Genomic DNA, 17,060 nt, shown 5'->3' with positions numbered 1-17,060 from the left:
AAGTCCTTAATTTTTTCAAAAATGATTTTTGGTCCTTAAAAGTCCTTAATTTTGGCCAAACTGAATAAACAGTCCTTAATTTTGCTCATTTGACATTTCTTATCATTTCTAATGATTGCCATTCTAAGTGTGAATTACGATTTCTCATGAATATGGAATTAAAATTACACGGCTCTTAACCAATCTGTTGGCCGATTTGCGTTGCAAACGATAAAAAAAAAAAAAAAAAAAAAAAAAAAAAATTAGCTACTCGAATGAAAGTATCGGTGTCTGATTGGCTATTCACCAAATCTTTCGAAACAGGTGTTATCCATAAATTTAGGCAGATTGTGACGACAGCATGAAGCCGGAAGTTCTTTAAGAGGCGAAAGTGATGATGAATGTGCTCGGGGAAAAAAAGCGGGGATTCTGAAAATATTTGCCAAAATTAGAGCAATCCCAACCTGGAAGGCCACAACCCTTCAGACGCCAATAGGAACGAGATGCCTGGAAAGTGCATTTTCAATAAACTGTGGCTTCATCAAGCTGACTACAAAGACTGGATATTGATGCATGGCAATCCTTAAATGTGGTCTTTGTCTGAAACATATTGAAATTTCTAGAATGGGAGAGTCAGCGCTGAAAATTCACATGAAAATTAAGTTTCATTTTATCATTTCAATTTGTTTTTACATGGTTTTACTTAGCTTAATTTCCGTGTTTGTTTCAATTAAGCCATAAAATTTTTATCACCTTCTACGGAGTTTATTCTCTTTTGCACATACTATATGTATGGGATATCGGGATTATGAGTTTATTTCTGCAGAGGGTCTGTTATCGATTTCGCGGGAAATCTGTTGGCTCCATTTCGATTTTAGGTCGCCAAGGTCAAATTCGGTAACGCTAACTGAGAAAAAGTGAAGTTCGGAAATACGTTTTGAAGCTTCAATAGACAATTAAGTATTTGGTTTAAACCTGTGTTGTTGATAGTAATGCATAATTTTTGCTAAATGGCGACACAATTATTAGTTGAAAATAACTAACTAATTAAAAAATTTTTAATATTTTTAAAGCTGAAAACAACTAATTGAAACTAATTTTCCTGAATTAACTAGACACAAAATTAACTTTCATGAATTACTAAAGTTATTGGGTAGAAGTTTAACTGAAAATATGCATTCCGTATTATATATATATATATATAATACAGTACAAAGTCGGAGGTCTGGACTCGTTGGGACTTCGGCGATCCCAGATTTGAGATTTTTTCAGATATTAGATCATTTTAAATCTACTAAGATGGCACGTAGAAATCATAAAATTGAAAATATGAAATCGTGCTTTATGAAATAATGAAGCATTTATGATTTAAAGGGTATCAAAATTTACAAAAGAAAAGAGCTTAATATTTATATGTTTACTTTATTAAACATTTCTTTCAATGTGAGTTGTTTGATTTGTTTTCTCTGCTAATACTTTAGACTAATACTATAGACATATAATTTCTTGTTCAGTTATTTAGTTCCATTGTTCAAGTCCTGTAATTGCTGTGTCGAGAATTCCGAATAACTTGTCAATCAAAATTTTTTCTCGTTCAGTAACCTCTCTGTTACTTTCTTCACTATCGGTAGCTGTATTTTCTGGATTTAGAATCATACTACAGATTTCGCCCTCCGTTAAATAATTGATGATTGGGCATTATCATCGCAGTGAAAAACTTCTGTTTATTTTCGCTAAATTCTGCCGCCTGGTGAGCCATGCGAGCTCTGGCGCTGGTTCTGGCTTTATGTGAATAACAAATCAGTTATTCTTAATTCAAATAGCACTAAATATAATCGTTTGTCCTATGAGTATCATTAACAAAATCTATTTTTAGCATAAGGAAAGAAATTTCTGCTAAATCTCCTATTGTCAACATTTTAGCGCATTAAACTTAAATCTGTAATCGGATAATACTCTGTTATTTGGCGTCGCTGCATGATTCATCACTCAAGTTGTCATCCGTTGATAAACATGCGGTGATGAAAGCAAAATACAATAAATAATGATTCGCGATTTCGGCATCAAGGATATAAAATATTAGTTGGTGTAAAATTAACAAATGTTTCGGTTTGAGATTATGCCAAGCAGATACGCAGCTATGGAGTCAAGTTACTAATCACACAAATTTATGCTAAAATAATTATTTCTTCAATAATGAGATATTTTATTTAGTGCCAAAGTGAGATTAAGAATCGGGATTTCCGACTTGTTTTTTTATGATGAGGAAAAAAATCTAATGCGCGTGTGTAAAGCATACCCCTTTCCTTCATAAAAGCCCTAAAAATTGGTTGGTGGTGGCTTTGAGGTCCGGATTTTAGATCATTCCAGATATTGGATGTCCGGATCTCGGACTTTGTACTGTATATATACATCTTTCAAAATATAACTTACCAGTATGGATTCACTCTTTTAAAATAATTCTACTTTAATTAAACTTAGGAGATAATATAATCAATTAATCAATATTGTTTAGGAAATAAATTATATATATATATATATAGTAAAAAATATATATTTTCACTAAAGTATTCACTGTGACTCAAGTATTTCACTCAAGTATTCACTGTGACAAGTATTCTTATCTTGTCACATGAACAGGCCTCTGTGGAAAGGGGCTTTTCTGTAAATAAAGCAATTGAAATTGAAAATTTAAGTGACTCATCATACATTTTTCAATGCACAGTATTTGATTACATAAAATTTTCTGGAGGTGTTGTTAATATCGAAATTAATAAAGAAATGAGATCAGCAGCAGCTTCTGCAAGAAGTGGAGTTCGTTATTTAGAAGTTCAGTATTTAGAAGAACAAAAATCTTTAACTAAATCTGAAAATTCAAACAGGAAAAGAAATATTATTGAGAAGAAATTGATTATATGAAGAAGAAAAAAAAAATTCTTCAAAGGGACATTAAAGATATTAATGAAGAAGTAGATGCTTTAGCAGATGAAGCTGAGACCAGCAGGAACATTGATTTGTTTATCAAAGCAAATGAACTTAGAAGAATAGTTAAAGAAAAGGAAATAGACATAAATAAATTAGATGTTAAAATAGCTGAAAAGATTTCAGATTTAAAAAAAGTACAAATGTTTTGTATCTTTTATTGTACAGTTTATTATTCTAGTATCTTTCAAAAAAACCAAGGAAATAAATTGTATGTTTACAAATCTGTTATTTTAATCTGCAAAATATTCTTACATTGGGATTATAATAGTAGTTGACTGTGTTTAAATAAATATCAAATAAGTTAAATAATAATCATGTAAATCTCTAAAATAGTGACTGTTATTAGTGAAAAATACACTTATACATGTTTTTTAAGAAATTATGTTCCTAATTTAATGTTATCTACTTCATAACTTGTAGGCAGTTAGTTTAATTTTAAAAATTGTTTGATGGTAAGTATTAAATTGAATTTAATAATAGTGCATAATACACACTTCTGTTAGTTTCTTAAAGTGAAATTACAAGCATGAAGTCGGTTGTATGGATAATTGCTTTATTCTATTCATTTTTTTTGTTTGCTGATAGGTCCTTAATTTTTTCTTTGATGGTCCTTAAAAGTCCTTAATTTTCATGTAAGGAAATGTGTACGAACCCTGTAGAATGAATTAAAACTTGTAATTTAAAATAAAAATAATAATTGAAAATAAAGTCCATTTGTCATATTTCGTGTGATGTTTTCATCTGTTATAAAATTGTTATTAAAAATAATGATGTTTTATGTTAAGTTTGTTATTTTAGGAAAGGTGATAGAATTTATGAGCAACTGAGGTTGCTTGGTTGTTCAGTTGATTGGGAAAGAGCTACTTTTACAATGGATTCTGTAAGTAAAATTTGTTGGATATCATTTTACTTTCAAAACATTTAATTTGTTTGAAAATCCCTTTATAATAAAGGTTTTATTTTTTATGTAGTACATAAAAATATTAACATCAAGGATAGAAACTACAGATTTTATTTGTGAAATTAAAGATATTCTTAATGCATAATTAAAATGGTTATTGAAGTGTGTTTCCATTTAGCTGAAATATTTACATATTAAAGAACTGCAGATGTAAAATAGTTAGTTTATTTATTTTTGTTTTCATAAAAAAAATAATAATATTTCCAGCTTTATTTCTTTGTTTCCATATTTCTTCAATGTTACTGGTTTTGATATTCTTTTATTGCCTTCAAAATTCTTAATAATTTATTAAGAATTACAGCTTTGTGATTTATTCTGAATTTATTTTTTCAAGTTTTAGTCAGGTATTGTATACAGTTTTCACTAGTAATCTGTATAAATTCTTTATTTGATACAAAAAGTTTAATAGCTCTTTTAAGTTTGATATTTTTATCTTTCAAGCAATTTATTGGTATTATGGTTTCATCTATTATATAATCTTTTGAATTCAGCTGTAATCAGTTTTAAAAGTAAAAATGCAATCATCATGATTAATAATTTTCAATATACATCTTCCTGTTTAAAAGCTCTAAACTGAAATTCTTCCCCTATGTAATTGTCTATCTGCCCTTATCATCTTTGAAAAAGTATTCTGGTATCAATTGTTATTTTTGATTATGGAAACTTTTGATCATGTAAAATCATGTGAATCATTTAAGTTGAACTTTCTTTTTTCATGAGTGTACAAAATATTTTTTTCTTACTCCTTCATATCTCTCTGTTGAATTTATTTTGTTATCCAGTCTTTATTTTTATTGGTTTTTATATGTAGGTTTTCATTTGATTACTAGCTTTACAGAAAATACTTGTACATTCTGGATTATGCATACTAGAATTATTTGAGAATAAATACTGGAAATGATGTAATTAATTTAAAATTCTGTTTTATGCTATAACCCTTTGCATTTAAATTATTTTATTTTTTAGATATAGCTCTGATAATTGTAATTAAATACTTATTCATTTACAGAGGGCTGACTTAACTCACAAAGCTCTGAATTCCTGTCTGAATTAAAAATGCAATTCTTGTATATCGAGAAATTTTGTTATCTGCTTTGGCATGCTTTGCCATATATTGAGTCATCATGAAATGTGAAATATTCAAGGAACTGTGTTCCCACATATCTTCAATGGAATAAAATCATGTCATATTTCAGTGTAAATAGGAGACAATTAGTTTATTGAACTGAAATGTTTTCTAAGTGACCTGTGTCTGATGTTTTATTTTCTTGTTTAATCATTTGCTTTGTATACAATTCTTTATTGGCTAAAGCAACACATTTCTGATTTTATCACTAATTTAATTTTTATGGTTAAATAGGTAGTATAAGATTTCATTGTTTCTGACATGTGTAATATAAATAGGAGTCATTCATAGAAAATCTGATCTCTGAATGGTCAACTAGATAAGATAGCTGAATGCCGCTAGTCTGATCTGAGTTTGAATCTCAGTGAGTTGGTTTGCTGCATGAGTGTTTTCATGATTATCTCCATTTACAAGTACTAATTTGAGTATAAATCAGTTTACTCTAGAAATCTTTCACAAAGGCATTTCTTAGGCATATAGCCCTAATGTGTTTTACCATCATAAAATTATCCAGTTTAGTTTGATAGAAAATTCTTAATGAAAACATCCTTATTCTAGGTGCTTTGTGTAAATTACTATATCAAAAAAAAAAAAAAAAAAAATCCAGTCTCTAATATCAATTAATTTTAGGATCTTGGATGTATAATTAATTTTATTCCATGAGGATATTTCACTCTTAATCTATAGAATTTATATTTTTAGTTTCATAAAAGAGAAGATCTGCCGTGTTATGTAACATATAACTTTTAATTTCTTAACAAGTCTTTAGCTCTGTATTACCAATCCTTTTTTCTGTGTCTGTTTTATTATTCGATTCCATTGATTATACATTGGTCAAATGATTTTAGAATGCTGAATGTAATAAATATAATGTAGCTTTTATAATCAATTTTAATTTTTATAGAAGTATAAAAAATTTATATTTCTCCAAGTATTATATTCCAAGTATTATATATTGATATATACATAATAAAATCTTCAAAAAAAATCATTTGGACTCTCCTAATTTTCAGAAAATGTGCCATGCTGTTACAGAAGCTTTTGTCAGATTACACGAAGATGGCCTAATTTATCGAGCTAATCGCTTAGTCAACTGGTCTTGCACTTTGAAATCTGCCATATCTGATATAGAGGTGAATTAAAAACTTTTTTTTATTACAATTTACATTTATTATTTTGTGTAGGGGGGGGATATTAGAATTTAGGAGAATTGAGCAGCCTCAAGTTTATGTACCAAAAGCCACAAAGTGTTTATGTCATTTTAAAAGGAACAAAATGGATTTTGAATATGATGTTTCAAATAATTTAACGATGCTATTACATTTAATAATCAATCTGGATATTTTGGCGTGGTGCAGAGCCAGCATACACATTTTAAATTATCAGAATAACAGTATGGAAATAGAGGCAAAGAAATAAAACTGTTATTATACATCCAAGTGTACTATTTGTTATCCACCTATTATAATCTTATTTTTTACAAATTGCATCAGGAAGATAGCCTCTTTACATTGATGCATTCTGATAAGTGTGTGTGAAAGCTGTCGTACATGTGCCTGCATTAGTCCTCATTAAGAAATCCTGATAACTGATTAAGCATACAAAGCCCGGATTTAAGAGGGCTCCCAAATCACCCTAAGCCCTTTTTTTTTTTCGTAAACTGTTCATCTTGAAAACAAGGAAAATGAATTTGAGGAACACCTGAAAGACATGTGTCCCTAAGGCTTCTGACTCTCTGAACGCTCCATTGAAACTATATGAAATGGTGTTTACTCCTCTATCATCGTTCCTCCTGTCAACTGTGAGAAGCTGTTACTTGCCACAGTATTCAAATGAGGTGTCAGTTGCCTTCATGCTACTTTGTATAAATAAATGATTTTTGATGCTTTTGTGCTCTATTCAGAAAAAGTATGCTTCTTTGACATATAAAATATAATTTTTTGTATAATATACTGAACATTATTTTCTGAGGCATAAAGTTAATATTTTCTTCTGGTTTCTTATCACCCTCCCTTCAATTCTGAATACATTTGTCAACTAATTTATTAGGAGTTAATTGAAAAGAAAGAAGACATAGTGATATTTATCATAAAGAAGAAATTCTTCTATTGAGTGGCAAATAATGTAGAGTGATTTGAAAAACAGAACTAATCATTTTTTTTTTTTAGCTTTAAAATAAGTTTTACAGAAAAGAATGCTCCATACAGAAATTATAGTTTGGTATACAAAAAATATTTAAAATAAATTGTCAATTCAGCAAAGTTTTTGCATTTAAAAAAAAGAGAGAGTTTACTTTTTTTCTACAATTAATGTAAGGACCGATATTTGAGGGGGGAAAAAAGCTTGCCTTAAATAACTTAATCTATTAAATATAAATTGGATCATTAAATGTGTTTTGTTTCTTGAAATGTATGTTGCAACTGAGCATACTCATAGTGCATATCAGCATCATTTGAGATGTGTCATCAATGCAGTATGTTGCTAAAATATTTGTCTTTTCTGCCATACTGATAGCCCTTACTTGTTCTAAAAGTAATACTGCCAAGTTTGCAGAAATCTTATATAGTATGAAATTGTTTAAAATTACTATACAAGAATATAAAAATAAAACTACTGATTATTCAAAAAGCAAGTCGTAGCATAGCATGGTTTTCATTTCAAGTTGAAATGATGTTTCAAAAATAAAATTACTGTTTATTACAATAGGAGCTGCATATATGTGCCTAAGCAGATAGTATTTTAGTTTATGGAAGTGCGTTGTCAGTAAATATAGCTAAAGTGTGAAACTTTGTGTCTAAAATCGATTCAGTGCGTACACAAGTGGCATAGGGAAGGAACTATTTCAATGAACTTAAAAGACTAAATAACTTACCATTGTTGTTGTATTTATGTTTTCATTTTCATATACATAACAAATACATATAATGGGTGAAACATATAAAATCTTTTTTTATATATATTAATGAAAAATTCTGCAACATCTGTAAAAATATTATATTTCTTGTCATGTGTTTTCATTTTCATATACATAACAAATAAATATAATGGGTGAAACATATAAAATCTTTTTTTTTTTATATTAATGAAAAATTCTGCAACATCTGTGAAAATGTTATATTTCTTGTCATCGGGAGAATAATAAATTCTTGACCTGTAATATTTGGTCCTATCGTGCATACTTTTAGAATTTGGCACATATTTTTTCCCATTTGTTTCTATTTATTATAATTAATGCATCTCCCTGGAACTGAAGACCCACTACTGACTAAATAGTTAAGATTGCCAAACTTGTTGTTGTTTTTTTCTCTGTGTATAATATGAATATGAGCAAGTTTCTCTCAGGATGTCCTCCATGAAGGTACTCCTCGCCTCACATAGATAGCCCTTCATGTGCTTCACTACGTTCTAGTAGCCTAACATGGAATTTACAGGCTCATCAGCAATCTTTAAACATGGGTAGTTCAACAAGCAAACTTACTGGCTGCATGGAAGTTTTCATGTTTTTCTCATATGCAATATAACTGTAAGTCAGTTTCTTTTAAAAGGTTCTCCATAATGACAGCTCTCTTAGACAAATAGTCCTCACTTGCTTTCTTGTAATCCAAGTAATCTAAAGAAAACCCGGAACTGAGTTTCAGTATTAATATGAGGTAGATTTAACTGATGCTGAGTGACAATCATATAAATTGTATAATCAGCACTGTAAATTGATAAACACAAATTTATTTATGACTTTTTTTATTCTTTTCCGTTTTCCCACTAGATTATATTGAATTTAAGTCTTTTCATGCTTCTGAAAATATTAAGTTTATCACTGTGTTAAAGGCACTTTATCTGAGTTTTAAAGAAGATTTTATTTATGTGCAGTACAAAGTCCAAAATCTGGACATCCATTATGTGGAATGATCTAAAATCCGGACCTCAAAATACACAACAATGTTTTCTCGTAGGCTTTATGCATGCACATTTGATTCCCCCCCCTCCATGCATAATGAAACATCTGGAGAGTCCCGATTCTCAATTTCACTTCGACACTAAATAAAATACCTTGTTATTGAAGAAACAATCATTTTAGCATAAATTTGTACGATAAGTAATTTGGCTCCATTACTGCATATCTGCTTGGCATATGTCTCAAACCGAAGCATTCCACATAGATACATAGCTGATCTGACACCAACCTGGCGAATCATTATTTATTATACTTTCCTTTCATCACTGCATGTTTATCAAAACATGACAAATTGAGAAATGACTCATGTAGCGATGCCTAAACAATTTTTTTACGTTATTAATTGAATAATAAAGGAGTGTGGTAACCTTTTACGTTAACATTACGCTTGGCGATGATTACAGATTTAAGTTAAATGCGCTAAGAAATGTTGACGATGAAAAATTTACCAAACATTTCTTTCCGTATGCTAAAAATAGATTTTGTTGATGATACTCATAGACCCAAAGATTACATTTAGGGCTATTTGAATTAAGAATATTATTCTTATTTAATTATAAACACAGAACCAGCACTATTGCTCGTATACCCACATTGAGTTGCTGAATTTAGGACCCACAGAGACTGCATTGGGCGGTAAGATATCTAGCGCCGGCCCTCAATAAGGCTTAAATATATCATGGAGATAGGAAGTGAGATGGAGTGGCCCCAAATGGTTTCCCCATACCCTGCTCTGAATCACTCGCGATCCCTATGTGGTGACCAAAACATTGGGTAATTTACCATTCAGTTCAATGGGTTTTGACACAATCAGATGTAAATATACATATAAATATATATATTTTCTTTCTCTGCAGTACTTCAGAGTCCTATGTATATGAAAAGAATACATTTTTAAACAATACTTCATTCTGAATAATGGAATAAATGCTATTCTTTTCACAGAACAGTTTGCTCAGAATGGCTTAGTTTGAATGAAATATTTTCACATGTTTTCATTAATTAAATTAGAAAAAAATTTTAAGGTAATTCAATTTTATTCGGTTAAGGATTACAAAAATTAAGATAAAAGTTTATTGTGTTATTAATATTAAAATTATGCATTATTTCTTTTCTATTTATGGAGCTTCTTCCTAAAGTACTTTCTTAAATACGACATATTTCAGCTTCTGAGGCATCTTTTAAATGCAACACTATTAAGTCAATTAATTATTTATTCGGTCCATTTCAAATTAGAACACCTTTTTATTTTAATAGCGAAATACTTTAAATAGTACTTAATTTTCTCTGAATATTTCTGAAAGGGAATAAAATAAAGTTTTTTTTTAAAAATATTATTTAAAACTTGTAACTGAGTTATAAAATGTAAGGGGAATAATTCTTTTAATTATACTTATCCTACCTAAGTACCTACGTACCTAAGTATGCATCTCATAGAATGTACCTTTTAACCCTTTGCGACACGCATATTTAAAATATATTTTAATCTTTGAAAAAATGCCTTAGAATAAGTCAGATGGACTTACTTAAGTGCCTTTAAGGCTTGAAAAAAATTCTGCGCTTTTATTTTTTACGGTGGAAGGTGGGATACCGTTTGTCCCACCATGCAACTAGCACATGTCTTATAGCATATTGGGGTATAGCAGGAAGAAAAAATCATATGTGGAATGAATAAACAAAATAAAGCGTGCATTCTAAAATATTTATAATAAACACACTAAAATGCATTTTGTACTTTTTGCATATATGCATGACTTGTAAAATTTTGCATATGCACATTTTGCATATAGTATATATTTAATATTTTTAAATTTTAGGAACAAAAGAAAATATTTTCTTGAATATTATTTTAAGATTAAAATTTGATACTCGTACATATGATACTAAATAAAATATTAAAATTGGCACTTGATTCAAAAACATTTATATATGATTAAAATTGAAAAAAAATCATTTTTCATGAAACTTTGAAAAACATGTTGTTTCATTCTTTTGTAAGCATAGAGGCACTTCACATGTTTCACACATCCAAAATGTTTGTCGTTCTTCTTTCGATATGCTGCAATATGCACATCTTTTCCTGCTCGTTCTCTTTGGCGTTTTACTTACATTTTTTAGTCTTTTTTCTGGTTGTACGAACGGGATTTTAGTTTTTATTTGAACTGAGGATTTCAGTTTTCTTTTCAGCTCTTTCTTGCCTGCAAGTGCCATTAGACCTTCTATAACTGAGAGAAGAAAATCTTTCATTGTTTTTACATCATGATGAGGTTCGTGAACAAACTTGAATAAATGTGTTTACTATATTCGCATCTAAAAAGTAAAAAAAAAAATCATGTGCCACCATTTCTTGCTTTTGCGGTCTATTTCATATAGTCTGTCAGTTGATCAATCGGTCGACATATCCCATATTATTATTGTATGGAATAATGCTGTTTGGGCACAGTACTTTTTTTTTTTTTTTTTTGTCTTTCCATCTCGCTCTTTTCTATTAATTTCTTTCATTTCAGTTGTCTTTTCCAAGCAAGACAGGATAGAAACGGATCTTTTATCCTTCCATTTTATGCAATAAATTTAATCATCGCTAACTGAAAAGTCTATATATTCTCTTGACATAAATTCTTCTTTTAAAATTTGGGTAGATACTTCCGATCCATATTTACAATGCCACATGCATAGATGGGTCTGTGTCTTTAAAAAGCGAAACAAATTATAACTACTTCCCTCTCTTCTTCAGCAATAACTTCAACCTCAGTTATTCTCTCTTGGATTTCAATTTCACTCTGAATCAGAACTGACATCTGAAGCATTTGAGTCGCAATCGGATGGCAATTCAGCAAAAAAATCCAAAGCTTCCTGAGTTGTTAATTTTTTTCTAGACATTTTAGCACATCAGAGCATACAACGGATGTAAAAGCGCGCACAATCACGAAAAAAGTAGATGCGAAAAAGAAAAGAAAAAATAATCATGAGTGCTGCCATCTATTGAGCGGAAATTCAAGTGTGTGGTGGGACAAATTTTAACCCACTTATTTCAACTGCAAAATTAATGTTATAAAATATTGAATCCAATTAAGATTTTTGAAAATAAAATACCTTTGAATATTAAAAAGAATCATACATATCATAAATTGTATACCAAAATTTTTAAAATATGGAAAAATGCGAGATACATGGATATCACTCTTGTGATCCTATTTTGAATATTTTTTGCTTATAAACTTAAGACCTGGTATAGTAGTAACATATACTGAGAAAAATAATAACTAAAATAGATTATTTTTAAAAGATTAGAAAATTTCTAACGGAAATTGCTAACTGATAAAATAAATATTAATTAGGTGGGACATATATTGACCCACCATGCCACAAAGGGTTACAGATTGCTTTCCAGTATGAACAATTCTTGCTTAAATAGTTTTATAACATATTTGTCTGCAGGATTTCAATTTATGTTTACAATTCATTGCTAAGTTTATTATATATTTAGATAATATTTATAATCATTATAAATTTAGATACATTTAATAATTAGATTTCTTCACAGTAACTTTCACTTGTTTATGAATGAATAAATCCTTCATTTCAAACACATTTATAAATAATTTAATAAATATTTACATATTGTGTTAAAGACAGATGCATGCTTTTTGCAAGTACATGCATAAATACTCATACATATTTCATATTTTTCATTTTGGGCATGTGCAAATCTTTAATTTCTGTGCATTCACTATATTTTTCGAGTAAAGTAATTTACACTAATTTAACATATACCTGAAAGTTTTACATAATATGTATAAATATAATTTGAATGGAAATTATATGCATTATTTTTAATACCCACTCAAAGGTAAGTTTTTCTTAAAAATTTCTCTATTTAATAAAAACTTAACCTGACCTATGTGCTTAATTACAAATATTTTAACGTGCATAATTTTATATTTACATTTAGCCATCAAATTTCAAACTTTTGACTTAAAACATGTTTTAGGATGCATTTGTCATCAAATTCAAATCTTCTAGTAAATATATTTTGGCAGAGCACTCAATACCTCTTTTATCGATTTTACTCAGTTTAATAATTCTCTGATAATATAATAAATAATAATAACTAATAAATAAGCCCAAAGTGGTTATTTTTCCGATATATAAAAATAAAATGAGGAGTTTAAAATGAGCAACAGTAAAGCCTCTCCTCTAAAAAATTTTAAAAAGTACATGTTACAAATAATATGTGGATGTGAAAAAAAAATATTTTATTTAAAACATTTTGGGGTTTGGAACATAAAATAAAAGTAGTGAATACTCTATCAAGTGTATCGAAAGATGTATGCAATTTTAAAGGTACCGACCGTAAGTTATTTTTCATTCTTTAAACATAACATTTTTGCTAAAATCTATATTTTTGTAGTTCAACAGCATAGAATTTTATAAAACAAATTCATAATCAAAATCGCTGTTGTTAGTTATCGAAAAATAACTAACAACAGCGGTTAGTTATTTTTCAATAACAAACAACAGCGGTTTTGATTATGAAAAATATCCAAGATGTGATTTTTGCATAAAAGTCACTAAACTATACAAATTGCTATTATCTCCATCACACTATGAATGTTTCTTTCGTGCGAAAATGTCTCGTTTTTCGATTTGTATGGAACTGTCATGTGTCGAAACACTATTGGAGCACTGTCAAGCGAGCTTCTGAATGTAAACAAAAAACAACCTAATGGTGACCAAAGCTTTGAAGCAATGCTTCACTTCTAGTACCGGTTTGGCCACTCCTTCCTTTCTAACCTCCATGAAATATATGGTGGGAATTTATTTATTCAGAACTCCGATAACCCTTAAGCATGTGCAAGAAATAGACATAAGTATAATAAATAACTAAACTAATACAATTCAGGCTTAATTGTCTCAGTGCGCTATAGAAGCAAGATAAAATTTAACGGAACAACTTGTCATTAGTCGCCAAGCTCATGATGCATAGCCAAATATGTATAGTGAAGAATAGCTACATTTGATGATGATAGCCGTTACTTTTAAAGGTTTTTGGATATCGCAAAACAAAGGTGAAATTTTCCAATTAATGGATTTTGTAAAGAAATGTGGAGAAGCAGTAATAAATGAAGATGATATAAAAGATGTTTTTCATTGTGATGACAATGCTTCTCGATCATCAATCAATTAATGAATGGAGAAATGTGTAGTATGATTCTAGATCCAGAAAATATCGCTACCGATAGTGAAGAAAGTGACAGAGAAGTTACTAAAAATGAAAAAATTTCAATTGACAAGTTATTCAGAATTCTTGAAATAGCAGTCATAGGACTTCAACAATGTAATTGAACAAGAGATTATGTCTGTCTACAGAATTAAAGAGAAAGTAGTAGCACAAAAAACAAAGCAACTTACACAACTTACATTGAAAGACATGTTTAATAAGGTAAACAAATAAATATTAAGATTTTTGTTGTAAATTTTGATACCCTTTAGATCATAAATACTTCATTATTTCATAAATCACGATTTCATATTTTTAATTTTATAATTTCTACATGCCATCTTACTAGATTTAAACTGATGATCTAATATCCAGAAAAATCCCAAATCCGTAATCGCCGAAGTCCCGATGAGTCCGGATTTCGGACTTTGTACTGTATTTAGTTCTGGTAGGCCATTTCAATTGTTATTATTAACTCTTTTTTTTTTAAGTGTTGTTCTTAAGTTTTTTTTTAAATTTATTTATTTATTTATTTATTTTTTAAATTCAAATTATTTATTGATGTGAAAATTTGCAGGTTGATAAATTAGAACTTACAGGAAGAACATTATTGTCTGTTCCAGGCCATGTTAGCAAAGTTGAATTTGGTGTTCTAGTTTCATTTGCCTATCTTGTTGAAGATAGTAGTAAGTTAATATATTCAACTTTTTGCACATTATACTTTCTTTAGTTACATACTGAAATCACTGCTTGGAGAGCTTAATATAAATATAGTACATATATGTCATTTTTAAGTTTTTGTTTTTTGTCTAAATGTTTTTATAGTGTTTGTTTTCACATTCTGTTTGTTTAAAGAATGAGTACAGTGATTTTTTGACACATTGTTTTGGTAGGGCATTCTGCTGTCATTTCTGTAATATTAAGTGAAGCCCAGAGCCTTGCCAATATAAAAGTCAAAAGAGACTTGATGGAGGAGTTCTGTTGAATTTGGGTTATACCTCATGTTAAATTCTACTTACCTGAGATCTCAGATTTCTCCTCTGATAATTATACCTTACGAGGAATTTGTTTAAGGTTAGAAGTGATAATGTTGAAAAAAGCAGCACTCAAATAATGAACCAGAAGAATTGTTGCCCAAATACCACACTACTGAAATTAATATCTACAAGGTGTGCAAGCAGCATTAGTGGGGAAAATGCATTAAGGGAAAACATCTGTAAAAGTTCTAATTTTAGACATTTATTGAGGTACCAGAAACAAGCAAAGTAATCCTTAAAAATGTGACATAAAGGCCATCTTAAGCATCAATCACAACCTTCAAACAACCTCAGAAGCAAGAACAATTCAATTTTATAATCTTAGGAAACAAATCTTGAAATATCTGTCAAATAATCTTTTTCATCTCACCTCTGTTGTTACTGGAAGTCTTATTAATGATCCTTTCAACCACATCCCATGCTTAATAGTCAAAATGCAAGCAATAAGATGAATTTGGATGTCTTGTATTAGGGATCTCAGTTCAAATTCCATAATCTTTTAACCACCTAACTGCTACAGGAGTATATATACGCCTTGCTCAGCCAATGCGTTAACTGCCCCGGGTGTATACACTACTCGACGTTGAAAATGCAACACCAAGAAGGAGTGGTCAGAAATTTATGCAAATTTTAGAGTAGACGCACATCACAGAGTTATACGAATGATGTGAAATGCACAGCTTTCCGACGCACAGGAAGTAAGATATAAGGGAAGCAACATGCAGAATGGGCAATATTTGTGTCTTTATTTCTGCCCGATGGGTTATCGAAGAAAGTTGGTTTTTGTCCCAGAGGATACGTGTAATAGGAGAGAATGCTAGGCCGCCATCAATGAAGGCAGTTCCAGCAGATAGACAATTTTACGAGGGGTATGGTGATCAGAGGGCGGGTTGATCCTTATGTCAAATCACAGCTGATACGCACATGGATGCAAGCACGGTGCATCGGCTATGGCGAACATGGTTGGAACAAGGAAATGTGGGAAGAAGGAGGGGTGCAGGTGCAGCCAGAATGACATCAGCACGTGTGGATCGATGCATCCGCCAACAAGCTGTGGCGGTTCCACAAGTCACTTGTACCTCTGTTCTGCAGCATGTGCAAGATACCCTGGATGTTCCTGTGTCGACCAGAATCATTTCCCGTAAATTGGTTGAACGTAGCCTGCACTCACGGCGTCCGTTAAGAAGACTGCCATTGAAGGCACAGCATAGACGCCAACGTTTAGAATGGTGCCGGACTGGAGCAATGTGGATGACAGAATGGCGAAACGTCGTGTTCTCAGATGAGTCACGCTTCTGTTTATCGAGTCACAGTCGCTACTTTTAGCAGGTTTCTTAGGAATCTCATAGTGTGTGAGGATGCCCAGCAAGTCATTCATATACTCAAGTGCCTCCTGCACACAATCAACATTGGAAGTTTGAACTTCCGGTGTCAGCCTAGCTGTATCGTCATTATCTGTTGGTTGAGCCTTCCTCGCCAGACCCTCCTTTTGCTCTTCGGAGGTTTCTGCCCGACTTTCCAGCCCAGTTTCTTTTCGACGAACCATCTTGCCTTGAACATGTGTGGGATGTGATTGGATGCTGTTTGCAGACTGCCCCTGCCTCGTTCAGAAGACAAACTGTGGCAAATGGTTGAAAGGGAATGGAGAGCCATCCCTCAGGACACCATCCGCACTCTTATTGACTCTATGCTTAGACGTGTTTCTTCGTGCTTCGCTGTCCGCGTTGGTCCTACATCCTACTGAGCCGATGCCGTTCTTGCTCTGTATTCTGACTATCATTTTGAAATATAGATCACTT

General features: G+C 30.7%; 1 protein-coding gene across 1 annotated transcript in view; it reads left to right on the top strand.

Moving 5' to 3' along the window:
- ValRS (Valyl-tRNA synthetase) overlaps nt 1-17,060 on the top strand; it is a 147,353-nt gene that overhangs the window by 52,307 nt on the left and 77,986 nt on the right. The window contains exons 6-8 of the mRNA XM_085825741.1: nt 3,763-3,844; nt 6,065-6,184; nt 14,802-14,910. Of these exons, the coding sequence (XP_085681867.1) occupies nt 3,763-3,844; nt 6,065-6,184; nt 14,802-14,910 (311 nt within the window). The remainder of the gene's footprint in view (nt 1-3,762; nt 3,845-6,064; nt 6,185-14,801; nt 14,911-17,060) is intronic.

This window comes from Stegodyphus dumicola, chromosome 10 (genome assembly GCF_044657685.1).
Source record: "Stegodyphus dumicola isolate Sdum_Otavi_A_Nest chromosome 10, ASM4465768v1".
In the NCBI taxonomy this organism is placed as follows: Eukaryota; Metazoa; Arthropoda; class Arachnida; order Araneae; family Eresidae; genus Stegodyphus; species Stegodyphus dumicola.
The sequence above is the reverse complement of the archived record's forward strand: the minus strand, read 5'-3'. Positions and strand labels throughout refer to the sequence as shown.